The 15,922-nt window shown below is 35.0% G+C and overlaps 2 protein-coding genes across 3 annotated transcripts in view; one reads left to right on the top strand and one right to left on the bottom strand.

Moving 5' to 3' along the window:
* jak2b (Janus kinase 2b) overlaps positions 1-8,587 on the bottom strand; it is a 40,274-nt gene extending 31,687 nt beyond the window's left edge. The window contains exon 1 of one of the 2 annotated variants that reach the window (XM_058775436.1): positions 7,776-8,587. The gene's annotated coding sequence lies outside the window, so the exon portion shown is untranslated. The remainder of the gene's footprint in view (positions 1-7,775) is intronic. The other variant, XM_058775437.1, reaches the window with a different exon arrangement.
* A 586-nt stretch (positions 8,588-9,173) lies between these two features.
* On the top strand, positions 9,174-15,922 carry nrarpb (NOTCH regulated ankyrin repeat protein b). The gene is made up of 4 exons (XM_058775438.1): positions 9,174-10,250; positions 10,514-10,587; positions 12,991-13,192; positions 13,297-15,922. Exon 4 carries the CDS (start codon positions 13,553-13,555, stop codon positions 13,886-13,888), a length of 336 nt encoding a protein of 111 aa, XP_058631421.1. The 5' UTR covers positions 9,174-10,250; positions 10,514-10,587; positions 12,991-13,192; positions 13,297-13,552; the 3' UTR covers positions 13,889-15,922.

Here is a 15,922-nt window from a genome sequence, read left to right as displayed (position 1 = left end):
GAAATCAGGGTCCCAGAGTCTGGAGGAAGAGTGGAGAGGCACACAATCCACGTTGCTTGAGGTCCAGTGTAAAGTTTCCACAGTCAGTGATGGTTTGGGGTGCCATGTCATCTGCTGGTGTTGGTCCACTCCACTGTGTTTTCTGAGGTCCAAGGTCAACGCAGCCGTATACCAGGACGTTTTAGAGCACTTCATGCTTCCTTCTGCTGACCAACTTTATGGAGATGCAGATTTAATTTTACAACAGGACTTGGCACCTGCACACAGTGCCAAAGCAACCAGTATCTGGTTTAAGCACCATGGTATCCCTGTTCTTAATTGGCCAGCAAACTCGCCTGACCTTAACCCCATAGAAAATCTATGGGGTATTGTGAAGAGGAAGATGCGATATGCCAGACCCAACAATGCAGATGAGCTGAAGGCCACTATCAGAGCAACCTGGGCTCTCATAACACCTGAGCAGTGCCACAGACTGATCGACTCCATGCCACGCCGCATTGTTGCAGTAATTCAGGAAAAAGGAGCCCCAACTAAGTACTGAGTGCTGTACATGCTCATACTTTTCATGTTCATACTTTTCAGTTGGCCAAGATTTCTAAAAATCCTTTCTTTGTATTGGTCTTAAGTAATATTCTAATTTTCTGAGATACTGAATTTGGGATTTTCCTTAGTTGTCAGTTATAATCATCAAAATTAAAAGAAATAAACATTTGAAATATATCAGTCTGTATGTAATGAATGAATATAATATACAAGTTTCATTTTTTGAATGGAATTAGTGAAATAAATCAACTTTTTGATGATATTCTAATTATATGACCAGCACCTGTAGATTATCATATCATTATCACCCCAGAAATGCCATAACAGATCATCTCAAACAAATCTCTGTCACTTTGGTATTTCTTACAGACTAGAGAAGGGATCTGTTCCACTTCTGTCTGCTGTATGTACTGAACCATCTGAGAGTCATTCATGTAGTAAATCCGCAGAGGAATCAGAAAAGCAGAACAATTTTGCCTGTCTGCGTATGAAGAATACAATACTGGGTCTCCATCAGTGTGTGTGAACAGTACATACAAGCTTACACTGTTTACTTGAAATATAACCTATTGCAACACCCTGCATCATGCTTTTTATTTCACTTCAGGGCTTCAGTGTTTTATATGAATGAGTCATTTGACATTGGTCAAGTCATGCACCTCTGTTTGCTCATAAACCTCTGCCACTGTCTGATATTACATACTCTTTTCCATTAATAGACACACAATCCTCCGTACAGTCAATGCTCAGCCAATACAGCATATAATACTAAAAATGCAGAAAACAAAAAACAAAAAAAAACACAAAACAATTATACAATATAAAAATACCAAACAGTCTAGAGCTGTGGTGAAATTATAGCTACATGCAGTGATTATTGGGGTCTAGACACTCATATCCATCTTAGTCTTGCAAGTTGTTTTACAAGCAAAAACAATGTTGTCTACATATTAGACTAAGTTACCCATTAAGATTTGTCATTCGTAAATAAACATCCAATTTGGTAATATGGTGACTTTTTAGCATTATTTTATTTTTCCAGGAAAAAAAAATAAAAATATATATATAATAATAATAATAATAATAATAATACCTCAACGACATTAATTGTTGTTTCAGTTGCTGTAACAATAATTTTTCTATTAGCAAAATAAGACAATCAGCATTGCATGAACTAACAAATTGAACTCAAATATTGTTGTTGAGAGAACTCAAAAGTCTTACTGCATCAAGTTGCCTTATTTATTTACATTTTCTCAACTATTTATTTTTTTTACAGTGTTCTGTGATGTAGGGTTTGAGGAAACAGCGTAAAAAATACATCATCATTTCAAAAGTGATAACAGAAACAGAAAATATTCAGTCATTCAATTTGCTGGAAATATTATTAGACCTAAATGGATTTCTTATCTCTAGTGTCAACATAAATGTTACATCTCCCATCTGTCATTTACATTTAGATAAAATTTGATTGGCTGCTTGCAGCCATGGTTGTTGATTTTTCCAAGTTATACTTAAATAAATTCACGTTTCATGTTCATTTTTGGTTCATTAACCAAAAATAAAAAGTTTATTTAACAGCCAAATAATTAACCAAATGAACTGACCAAGTTATTTCAGTTTAACCATGTCTGTTATTTTTATTATTTCATTCTAGTAGTGAAGAAGAGATGATTGGTTCATGAGGCAGATTGATCTGTCAAGCCACATTAAAATGCCTCAAAACTGCATTTATTGCTTGCAGTTGTAACAGACTTTATGTCAAATGTAACAAAGCACAAAGATTATACTGATAATTACTGTGAATGAGAAGTGTGCTACAAATAATGATTAGTTATATAACTGAAAATAGCATAGACTAGAAGATAAATTCTTGGGATTTAATGAAAAATTAATATTGATTAATCAATATTATTAATTCAGCAGTAATATTACGTTGTTTGTCTGATCAGCAAACTAGGGTCTGTTACCTCCATTTTGTGGATAAGTACTGCAACACAACAGCCACTGCCATAAAGACAAACTTTATATAAAAAGTTTAGCTACGTTTGTTCTTACAGTTGACTTTATTGAGAACCAAAACCATATTAGGCTTTTGAAAAATGTTTACCAGCTCAGGCAGATGATATTAAATGGCTAGTGCCATGAACAAATACCACACAAAGCACAAGAGGAACTGAGTCTTGAGGAAGTGCAATAATATCAGTGCTGGGACCTTCATCATTGCTGCTGTTTGCTATGGCAACATAAAATAAAACTGGACACAAAGGCCATCAGAAGATTATGAAACTTCCTCCAAGAAAAAAAAAAGTTGTGACTGACTAAACTGCCAGCTGTGCTTCAGTTAAAGCCTATAGTTTCACTATCAGGCCTTGACTGATTGACCAGACTCAGAAGGCAGAGTTTTTGGCCAATATCACAGACAGACATTGACTTTAACCTGCACCGTGCTCAATATGAATATTGGATTGCTCTACAAGCGAACCTTGATTGTGTTTATTTATTAATAACTGACTATTGTTTGCACTGTTGCAAGCTTTCAGATTCTCCTTGTGCCCTTTCTATATTTAGGAATCCTCTATAGGATGCAAGTACTGCAACAAATCATTTGCACATGGATGGTTAAAGAAAAATAAGAGGGCTTGATGACAGCAGCAAACTCAGGCAGAACAAACCTTTCATTAACAGTCTTCAATAATGATTTGATAACCATCATCCTTCAAATAACAGCATCTATGCAAAGCCTGTATTCACTAGGGTTGGGTATTGTAATTAGCAGTATAAAGAACATTTAAATGAAGGAACTAGACTAACTAATATAGATTAGTAAAGACAAGTAAACGGAAATAAAATAAGACGACAAATTAATTAGTGATAGCACAAATAAATATAACTGATCAAAGTTCAGGTACAGAAGTTGAAATCTAATGTAATGAAACATAACACTGCATAGTTTTCTTTTTATATATAATAATTCTTGGTAAAATTACAAAAATTATTCAGCCAAGATCAGCGAGTGAATTTCTTTTTCTTCTGTTCTTTGATTAGCATTAATGGCACAGACGGCAGCAGGAATATCAGGCTGCTGTCACTTTAAGACTATAGGGGTGGGGGAATAATCGATTCATATGTGAATCGTGATTCAGTCTTCTAGCGATTCCCATCATTCATCGATTTTCTAGTTAATATATAATAACATGAGAATGGAGGAGGAAAACCAAATACATCCTGCCCCATTTTCAGTGAGGACAAGTCTTTGGAACAATATTATATTAATTATTGATCTTTTGTTATTGTGGGAAGTAGGGTTGTGCCCGAATAGTGAATTCATATTAGGAATGGCACCAAAAAACAAACAACGCACTCTGCGGAGCCACTAGCGGTTGCCTGTTACATTACAGTACATAAAATTTCACTTACCACATAAACAGTGTAAGGAGAGATGACTGATAAGACGATTGAGAATGATTTGCAGATTCTGAGCACCACTGACAAACATCTAATCTTGTAAAATGTGTATATAAGTATTATATATATATATATATATAATGGCGAGAGAAAGCACTGTAACATATATTTTTCCCAATCTTCTATTTATTCCCTTTAGAATCAGAATCAGCTTATTCGCCAAGTAGCATATTTGTTGTGGTTTTTCAGGAGCTCTTGGCAAATACATACATACATATATAACATGACAACAGAAAAGAACAATTAAATAAGACTAAAGAGAAAAACTAAAACTAATTAATAATAATAATTAATAATACTAATGTGGTATAAATCTGGAACAGAAGATTTATGTACAGAACAGATTTTTGCATTATTTACTGCACAGCTGTATAAATCAAAATATGTATTTACAAAACAGGACAGGCAATAAATCGAAATGGAGACATCAATTACAGAAAACAGGTAGCGATTTCTGTGTTAGTTCTTTAAGGTAGAGATGTTCCAGTGCACAGAGATCTGTAGCATTCGGGGTTCTGTGGTACTCATCAATTCCTTTCTGAACAGGTATTCAGATTCGGGCACATCCCTTATGTGAAGTGTAAAATCTTTTTGATTTATTAGGCAGTTAATAGTTAATAGGAAACACTGATTTCTTGAGTCAGGACTACTAATGCTATAGACTGGTGTGTTTTTGTATCAAAATACTGGTGTGTTTGACGTCCAGTGTGCACCAAAAATTTGATTTTGAAAATCGCAACACATAGTAATATCGAATCACAATACTTGTAGAACTTAATTGTAACCTTACAGTAGGCCTAATGTAAAAGAGCTCCCTATTGTGTAGAGTAGAGGTAGATTTTTATAGATTTTTTTTATTTTATGAGGTAGATTTAAAGAACATTTTAATTCTAATTGAATTAATTTAAAGAGAAATTTGTTCAGTAAAACATTGTTTAATTTAAAAAAAAAAAAAAAAAGTTTATTATTTTTTCCTCCTGCTGTACAAAAACCGTACTGAATCGTGACGTCAAAACCGAGGTACGTACCATGTTTGTGTACTGTTACACCCCTAATGTTCAATCACAAAAATCGATAAAAAATGAATCGATAAACTGAATCGAAATGTGCACGTCTTATTACAACCACAGAAATTTCTTGGAAATTTGGAACTGGTTCTCCACACCCAACCCTAGTATTCACGAAGATTCGTAAAACAGTAGGAAAATGTCTGAAATCTAGGCCCAGTTTCTGATCACCCAATACCTGTCACTGATGTGTAAACATGGATGGAAATGTGTTGCAAAAGTTCAGAACGAGTCATCTTGGCAGCTTGGTTTCAAATAATGCTCTTTGTGGACTTTTGAGTTTAGGACTCCAAGAGTTTCAGTATGTTTTCTCTTGTATCTTATCAGGCTTTTGATTTGAATCAATATAGAGACATCTCACGTACAAACTGCACAACTTGACAACATTAGAACCTGACAATCTGACAGACTGCACATTCACAAAACTCATGAAACAAGCTACATTAATTTCCTGATCTACTCCATAATACTAAACAGAAGATTCAGAGAACAGAAAGAGCAAAAACCTTTAACAGAGTGATGATCTGCAGCAAAAGACAAAAGTGACTGCACACAACTTCCTGCGGGGGAGATTTTGTTTTAATGAAAAAATCACCTTCAAGCACAAGTGTCTAACCACAACACACGCTCTATTCCTAACATGACCATTTTGCAATGTGAAAACTATTATGTGGCCAAGATGCACAGACAGATTTGAGCTGACAGAGGTTTATAAGAGTTCCATTTAACAAAACCTTGCACATACAGTGTATGGGCGTTTCTTCAACTACAGGCACTTCTGTGTCACAGGGGTTGATTTTTAATACAGACTTAAACTTTTGCCATTTTGAACAATGAAGTGCACCTTAAAACTACCTTGGAAACTTTTTTTTACCATGGCATCATGAGTTTTTGCTACTTTCCAGACCCAGACTTTGAATCATAAACTGTGAGAATCTATCATAAAAACACATTTAAGCAAGACACTACAAGCATAGCTAGCATTTTTTTAATGCACTGGTCAATTTTGAGATTTAGGGGTACTTTACTTTACTAGTGGAAGGAAAACATCCACAACACATTTAAGTGTTTATTTTACTTTATCTATTTGCATCTGTAGACTTCAGTGGTTTTTTAGTTTTAGGCACTTACATACATCAAACCCTCTAGTTTTATTCCCATTTATATTCTTAGGGGTTTTACAGTTTTTTTAATGTCATGTGCCTGGTTTATATAAAATTTTATTCCTAAAAACATTTTTCCAATTTGTTCTGGCTGTTTTCAGTATTTTCGGATTCTACAGCGATAAAAATAGAGATCCAAAAACTTCTGCCTCTCAATATTATTGTCAATATTATTTAGATGATATTAAAATGGTGACATGAAATATAAAATAATTTACACAAGTTAGTGCATATTTAATTAGAAAATGCCTCATTTGCATATTTAAACAACATTTCAGAAAACTTGCAATACAAAACAAATGTCAAAATTCTGTGATTAACCAACTTTTTGTTGAATGATGGTGATATCGATTAGTTACATTTAACGATTAATTACATAACATGCTTGAAACAAGAAGTGAACTTAGACAATAAATGAAATATAATTGTCTAAAAATAAGTTTTCCAAAAATTATGGCTGTGTTTCACCAAACATTAGTGTACTTGTTTACTTGTTTCACTGTTTGTAAAGTGATGAAATATAAGGATGTAAATTCAGAAAAATCAAGATACACATCACCATAACACTTTACAATAAGGTCCCATTAGTTAACATTTGTTTATGCATTAACTAATGTTAATTAATTATAAGCAATGCATTTGTTACAGAATTTATTCACCTATGTTAATGTTAGTTAACAAAAATACAACTAGCTATTTATTGTTAGTTAATGCCAGCTCAGTTCCATTAATAATACTAAAAGATAAAATTTTTGATTTTAACAATGCACCAGTAAATGTTGAAATTAACAGTAACTAAGATTAATAAAATTCTTTTTAAGTATATTGCAATTTTTTTATGAACAATATTTTTACTGTGTAAACTAAAACACTGCGAAAATGTGAAAACATAACTTAATAGTCTATATTTAGGATAGATAAAATGCTAGCTATGAAATTAATCAAATAATAATTGTATATTATAATGTATTTTATGTAATTTTCTTACAAAACAAAATGTTTAAAATGTTATTCCCAACCCAGAATGTCATTAAACTCAGTCCATAATTATGATGTGACGGAAAACACACTGTTCATGACTTTCAAAATTAAGAATTACAGTTCTCCTGGGATGCATATTTCAGATTAAGAGGTTAGGTTAGGTTTATTTTCCAGGGTAGGGGATAGGGTTATTTATTTATTTTTCAGAAGTGCCATACCTGAAGAAACACCCCTGTAAATATATATATATATATATATATATATATATATATATGAGTTATGCATGAATAGAGGTAAAATGAGTGGAGCTGACATTTCCTTCAGGTTACAGACTCATGTTCTCAGTTAATTTATCAACAATCAGAGTAGACATTACCAGTGTTGCAAACTGGTTGTACAGTTAAATAAAAATATGAATTATACATGACAGCATACACTGAATCTAATCTACAACATCAACATACGGCCTCACAGGCTGCAATACACAAGTACGAGTGTTTTAAAGTAACAAACCCATCTGCACAATAAAAACAACTACTGTAAAGAGAAATACCTGCTTGTTTGGGGTTGCTGAGCTAGCGAGCACTGCTAGCCAACTCGCGTGATGACCAACGCACTTGAAACTTCAAATATCCGAGCGAAACAGTCTTTTAATCCATGCTGCTGCATTTACTCCAAATATTTCGTCGCTCGGTGTCACTTACGCGAGGGTTGACGCTGTGTCCATCCCATTAGCTGTCGTAACATCTGACTTGTTGAAGCACAGCTCGCTAAGATGTTTAGGGTCAAGTTTTAGACGGCTAGCTGCGCGTTAGCATGTGCTGCTGTTGTCCCTCTTATTTTCAAAACATGAGCTTCGCACTTTTGCATGCGGTCTCAAGTTAATACGACGACGACGGAATGTGTTCTTAAAGAAAGCCACCTGATGGATATGTTAAGGACGCGACATGTCTTAAAATCACCAGTGGAGTGACAGCTAGCGAGCATGCTAACTTACCCGACATGACAGTCAGGACTGCCAGCAGGTCAACACTTTTGTGTTTGTCTTTACGTGACCGATGCTTTGTCTATCCTTTCGAAAAGAGTCAACAAAGACGAGTTTTAATTTCCAGCACGCAGTCTGTGTGTTTCTCTGCTGTCTCATATGCAGGTGGCGCCCTGCAGTTGACACGCCACACGAGTCTCAGCGGGAAGTGTCTCAATACCTAGTGCCATGCCTACCTAAACAGCATAGGTTTAGCTGACTTGCTTCTAATTCCCCCAAATCTGCACATGGCGCCCTGAAACGTTTAAAGGTTTTAAAACACAACCCGTTTGTAACGGTAGAGTGATTCACTGAAGTCTTTGCTATCACCTTCATCAGATCATGATCAATTATTAACTCCAGACCCTCCCAGCACTGATCCCTTAGATTAGTCGTGCGTTTTATAGGCTATTTGGTCATTTTGAAATGCATGTTTTTGGCTGGGTGACTTGGTTAAATAATTGCAAGTAAGTGAAAGTAAGGATGGTTAACTTGTCCTTGATGCCGAAGCTCTCTCTTTGACCTCTAGGTTAGATTTTAGGTGAAAGCAAAGTATGTTTGCTATACACATGCTTCACTGCATATTCAAACTATTCAAAATTTTCAGTCCAAATGTCTACCCAAACACAAAACAATGTGATTAATACATCAACAGCAGATTCTGACTAGGATAGGCCTTCTTGAGCTCAGAAAGAATGGGGAAACTTATTTTCCTTTTACGAAAAGTCAAATATTTAGCCACTTTTTTAACCAAGTTGTTAGATATGATCAATTATATAATAAGCACAATTCAGAGCCTGCCCAGCTAACAAAGATGTTCTAAGTATTTGCTAACATTCCAAAACATTAATTTTCAAAACATTATTTTTGAACGTTATCTGAATATTCAAAACATTGTTTTGTTCAATATATTTATAAAACATTATTTTTGAATGTTATCTGAATGTTAAAAACATTCAGTTGTTCAGTAAAGCTAAAACGTTATTTTTGAATACCATATGAATGTTCAAAACATTCATTTGTTCGATGAAGTTAAAAATATATATTTTTGAATGTTATCTGAATGTTCAAAACGCACATTCTGAAAAAGAAAAAAAAGAAAATTTCTAAAGCATTTTTCTTGGTTATACAAAATAGAAAATCTGTGGAGGATCTGTCATTGTTGAACGATTCTGAACCTTGGCAAAGCCTTAGCATTTACATTTTACGATTTATTATTATTGTTTATATATTTAATGAGACACATGAATACTTAAGCTGCACTTGAAATGTCATTGCACCCCATAAAAACAAACATTTATTTTAAGAAAGACTGTATAAATACAATTTTTCAAGCAAAACGTCAACAAAAAGAAGATCAGATTTTAGTGTTTGAAATCATGTTAAAAAGCATAATTTGCTGGCAGATATCAATTGGTTTGATTTTTCTAAATTCAAGCAGTTTACAGATACACCTATATACATGATACCTTGACACATGATACACCTACATGATAAATTATCATAAGCAATAATGTCAACTTTGAGTGTCTTTGAGTATTCAGTCACTAGAGGGAGCCAGTTTCCTCAGCAACATCTATATAGCGTCTCAGGATTTTGGAAAGAGATATTACTAGGCTTGTTAAAAATACCTTACTGTTGCAAAAGAATATGATACAGATATGTCTGATTTACCTGAACTTTATGTATTGAATACTCTATGGAGGAGTAGATTTACTAGGAGAAAACTTTCACATGAGTCCTCCAAAGAATATTTCTTCTTCATCTCTCACACAGCACTACGCATGGCTGGGTATTATATTCCAGTCATCAGGGTTACTGCAGTGCAGTGTCTGACATCATGATCAGTGTTGCCTTTTCCTGGGGATATCCGTCACAAACACAGAGCCTGAGAGTGGGACGGGAACAGGAAAGCCCTCACTTGGAGGAGGGTGGGCTGTGCCGAAGAGCTGAGATTTTAGCAAGGACAAATATTCCCTCAGACTCAACTTGCAAAGCCTGCAGGTACTCTTATATTCAACTCACTTTACTGGATTAATGCTGATTTTTCTGAAGCACAATACACAAAAACTGAATGCAATAAGAAGAATGAGAACATATGTGAAACAACATGCTGTTTAAATGATTGATTGGCCTTAAAAAGTTAGAACTTTGATTGCATATATATAAAGAATAAAGATTGCAAAATATGTGATCTTTCCCTCAACTAGGCATCATTTCTTTCTTTCACTCTCTCTCTCTCTCTCTCTCATGTCTGAACTTATGAGGTTGAGCAAGTGGAGCTCCTGCCCTACAGCTGTTGTGGTTCAAGGGCAGGAAGCAGCTTGGTTCCCACACAAAGGTACACATCAAACACACAGACCAGACTCACTTACACACGCACGCACAACCGCACAAATGCCAGCCTCGCAAGCATAACACGAGGTACAGTGAACAAATACACACCAAGACAAACAGGACATTCCTACTGTCTGACGCTACAAACCAACAGATTTACAGGCCCTGTTTCCACTTAAACAAATGCTTTAGCTCGCAAATGTCATGAAGTCTCCCCTTACGGATCACAGAGTGTCCAAAGATTCCATGTTTATTACACCTGTGTGCTCCCTGGAATATCTTATTCTGATTGGTGAATTTATTCAAATGTTTTAGTATAATGAACTGTATATTTGACTATGGATTTTTTTTTTGCTGCTATTTTTTTTTTTGATCTCGTATGCTCTACTGTTCAAAAGTTTGAGAAGTTTGAGTTTTAATATAAGAAATTAATACTTTTATTTAGCAAGGATTGAATAATGTACACACAATATGGTTAAAAAAAATAAAAAAATAAAATAAAATAAATTCAAATAAATGCTGCTATTTTGAATGTTCTATTTATTGAAGAATCCTGAAAAAAAGACTGAAAAAAATCACAAAAATATTAAACAGCAAGTGTTTTCAACATTGATGATTAATAAACATGTTTCTTGAGCACCAAATCAGCATATTAGAAAGATTTCTGAAGGATCATGTGACACTAAAGACTGAAGTAAAAAACTCATGAACTTTGCCATCTCATGAATAAATTGCAATTTAAATTATTTTAAAAATAGAAAACAGTTATTTTAAATTGTGATAATATTTAGCAATATTACAAATTTTACTGAATTTTGACTATAATCATACAGACTTTTGAAAGTAGTGTATATGACCATATATTGCACTTTAAGTCAAATTTAAAAGGTGGGAAGAGAGTCACGCATCACCTAATTTACCATGCTAAATAAATAGGTCAGCAAAAAACTTATAGCACACTAATTGCAAGGGCAGTGCCCTGGAGCAACACGGGGTTAAGTGCCCTATCCTCAAGGGCACTACAAATGACCCCGCATAACAAGGACCTGTTTAACAAGGATTCGCATTTAAAAGCACACATAATTTGCATGCTCATTTTGCAAAAAAAAAAAAAAAGGTATAAATTCAGTTAAGATTCCCGCTGACCTTTTCTTAAATTTGTGCAGTTTTGTTTGGTAACAGATCACACTATAACCAAAATAATTTATCACCCTGTTCAGTTTTTCAAACCTGTGCAACATGCCAACTTTCCACAGTCTACTGTTTTGAAATATCTACCTCTCTCTCTCTGACTTTCTATCTGTGTATACGCCTATGCTGGGAAGAAAGGCTCAACTCTTTCCCACGGTCCTAGAGCACGTGGTTTAAAATTGGATCCTGAATGACCCACCCTCCCTATTGAAACGTCACTGCAGTTCAGCCATTGAGATCCTGTTACACTGCCAAAGATTTTTAAGGCATTTGAATGAGAGTCTATTGAACTGGCAAAGAACAGTACAAGACACATTCAACAAAACCACAGAACCTACAGACAAGTTAAGTCAGGTTTGAGAGTTAAGAGATGCTTGAAACTGTGTTTTCATGTGCTGACTATAAAGACAAGTTCAACCCTTGTTTCTCATTGCAGAGCATGCAAGATTTGTTCAGACAAGTGTGTAAACAATTCGACAATCTATTGTCTTCCAACTTAAAATTATTTGCTTTTAATAAATGTGAAAATAAAAACTACTATCGAATTATTAAATTTAAATAATTTTACATGCTCATTTTAAACATTATTTAAACATATCACTAATGAAAATAGCCTACTTTGGGCTTCAGTCTCTGAGCCAAATTGTGGCTGTATGGGTTGATACAAAAACAGCATGCAGTAGTCTAGTTCCCATGGTGCCTAAGGACACTGTTTTACCACTGAGAATGAGAACCTGCTGCCAGAAGAAGTGCTGGGCAAGTTGTTCCCCCATTTGTTAATGTATCTTTAACAAATGGATTGCTGATAGACAAATGTTTAGGAGTGTGAACTTCTGTGACACTGGGTGGGATTATGGACCACAGACAGACAGACAGACAGATAGATAGAAAAGATTTCTGTCATTTCAACTTTATTTTCTTCATTCAAAGTGGCTTAAAACTGCAATAAAGCGATATCATTTTACCATTTCAGGCTAACTTTTCTATTTTAATGGCTTAGAAAAAATGAAGTTGACTATGACAGGTTGACAGTAAACAGTGGAATATATTTATTTATTTATTTAATTAACGTGTAAAATACAAATATATAGGCTAGGCTATATTATGGTGTTAGTTGCAACACAATGCCAATCGAAAACAAATTAATCACGAACTCCAAAGGCTTTTAGCACTTTTATTGTTGAATAATTTTTCTCTACATTTCGCCTTCGTGTAGGCTATATAAAGAACACTGCTAAAAAGCAGCCGAAACGAACGCAGTCTCCGCCCCCAAAAAGACGAACTTCGTGACGGGTTATTGTTATTCAAATGAGCCTCAATAGGCGGAATCTAGTCGCTCAGCTATAACGGAGCTTACAGTCAGAACACAGCGCGCGGAGCAGGAGGCCATTCAACACCCGCTCGTGGGAACCACCTAGGTAAAGCCCACAAACACACGTTTATTGTATTGATTGCAATATTATTTTCCCAGATTCTTTGCATTTGCAAAGATTAAATAACAGTTCATACATTTTCCCTTTAGGAACAGAGGATTGGAGTATGGAACACTGAAGTTTTCAGCTCTTTAAGGACCGAATGATATGTTTGAATAATATCGAGCGTCTACTGCGGAACGCACAAACTGGGGAATTGTAAATACCTTGGAGCTTGGTCTTTTAATGTTCACTTTCCATTAGTGAACGTTCGTTCGGTCATTTCGGAGTCTGGACGAAGATCTGGCTCGTTATCTTCTACCAGAAACACAAGCGAAGGGTTGCAGTCGTCTACCTGTTGAAATCATGAGTCAGGCGGACATGACTTGCTCTGCGCGTCAAAGAGTGTTTCAGGAAGCGCTCAGGAAGGGCAATACTAAGGAACTTCATTCTCTCTTGCAAAACATGACAAACTGTGAATTTAACGTGAACTCTTTCGGACCCGAGGGACAGACGGCGCTGCATCAGTCCGTGATCGATGGCAACCTGGAGTTAGTAAAGCTACTGGTGAAGTTTGGTGCAGACATCCGTCTGGCCAACAGAGATGGATGGAGTGCCCTGCACATAGCAGCGTTTGGTGGACATCAAGACATCGTTCTTTACCTCATCACACGGGCGAAGTACTCATCGAGCGCGCTCTGAGGCAATCAAAGAAGATCTGACGCTGTACCTTTAAGCCTATCATATATTTGACCCCTTTGTGCCAAAGTAAAAGACAGCTTGTTTGTGATGTAATGGATTTAGGAAATTGATTTGATATCGACAGGCACAGAATTCAAATCCAAAAGGCTATTTTTGATAATGTTGGGTTGGTACAATGTCATGGATGTGGTTTGCCAACTTTGGATGCATGATGAAAATGATTGCTGTGTTATTTATAGATTTATTTGAGAATATGACAAATTGAACAGTCGTATCAAAGTTAAAAAAGATGACACTAGGTGGTCCTACAGGATGACCAGTCTCAGGGTGCGAATTATGGGGGGTCTGACTCCTTAATTAAGGCTTTAACACCCCAAAAGAACAAAACAACGGTGGTCCTGAAAGTATGCAGACCTATTCTTTTTACATTTATTTCAAACAACGTTTTAAGAACTGCAAAAAAATCTCAGAATATGCATAAATTCGAGTTCGCGTGAAGAAGTAACTATAGCAACGATTTGATAACACTTTTACTGCTAAGTTCAGTATCTAACAGTGAGTGCATTTACACAACTATTAGCTATTTTATTATAGATATTCACATCACACATATTTCATGTATTTTGTGTTTTGTTTTAAACACATTTACATATAATTGACGTTTAAGCCAACTGCATACAAAATATAAACATTGCTGACAGACATTTCTTCGAAAAGTCGACCCCCCATAAATAATTTGCACACTGACTGGACTGACATAAATACTCCTGTACAGAATTACATTATATATACACATTCTCTCTGCATATTGTCTAAAACAGGGACTGATGTCTGATACCTCAACTGTAATGCATTATAAATGGTGACATTGCAATGTTGGTCATCGAGTTTAGTATCATAATTAACCATTCGAGATCTCTCACCTCTTAAATGAAGATATCCAAGCAAACACTTTCTGGCCCAGACACTACCAAATAGGGTTGTATTTTGGCATTGTCTGTCATGTAATAATCAGTACTTTGTTATGGAGTTCCTATGTGAACTGAGTTTCTGACACTAAAGCTTTTTTTGTCTTTTCTTTTCTTTGCTGATCCACACATTTCAAGCCACACATTTTTGTAATTCAGAGGTTGAGCAAATCCATAGATCAGTGTATAAACTGCACTGGATCCTAAAGCACATTGGCCTTGTCCTCTTAAACCCCTTGTCAACTCAGGCAAGATGTTGTAAGGTTTAAATATGTTGTGACGTTTGAAATGCTTCAAAGCCAGTATAGAAATATGCATCACTTATACTTGAGAATGTTTTAAATATTGCACTGATGGCTGTTTTATGAGTTGTTGGTGTCATGCCAACTTTTAAAGATACTATTTTTCTAAATAGAAAAACAATTCTTATTGTATGGAAGCTCCAGGGTGGTTTTCACTCATTTTTGCAAAGGCTTTTATATGCCTACTGAATTACTGTATGTGTAATTATGTAACACACTCTGCTTGAATGTCCCTCCTAAGTAATGTCAAACATATTCTAGACTGTAACAACTATGGTAAAATATGACAGTGTTACTGGGTATCCTTTTGACATAATGGGAGAACACACAAGTAAAGTGTCCAGAAAAATCTTGGAGCACTTCTTCTCTGAAGTCCCATCCTCCTCTTTTTAAGGGGGATGCTACATGGTAAAACCAGTGTAACAAGAAGTTGCACAATGCACAAGTCTTTACTTGATAATGCCATAACATTTATGACATAAAAGTAAAAGTAACTTCTTTGATTGAGATAAAAGTCAAATGACTGTGATTTTTTTTTTTTGGACCAACTTTTGAAATATTATTTTCATCAAAGAGAAGTTTGGGAAAAGGCCTCTCATAATGTTTTTGTCTTTTGTGAATTGTTATTTTGTTGTGTTTTTATATCTGTTTAGCTGTTTGTTTATGTTTCAAATGATGTAAGTGGTCATATCTTAAATATATTTCTTGCTGTATTTTGTACTTTTTGTACAAAGTCATTTTAGATATTAAATTCTGTGGTTTTA

This window comes from Onychostoma macrolepis, chromosome 05, assembly GCF_012432095.1.
Source record: "Onychostoma macrolepis isolate SWU-2019 chromosome 05, ASM1243209v1, whole genome shotgun sequence".
NCBI classification, from domain to species: Eukaryota; Metazoa; Chordata; class Actinopteri; order Cypriniformes; family Cyprinidae; genus Onychostoma; species Onychostoma macrolepis.
Note: the sequence above shows the minus strand (reverse complement) of the source record. Positions and strands in the feature narration are given on the sequence as shown.

What these genes read in the sequence shown, in the direction of transcription:
- nrarpb (XM_058775438.1), top strand. Translation starts at nt 13,553, where the DNA reads ATGAGTCAGGCGGACATGACTTGCTCTGCGCGTCAAAGAGTGTTTCAG.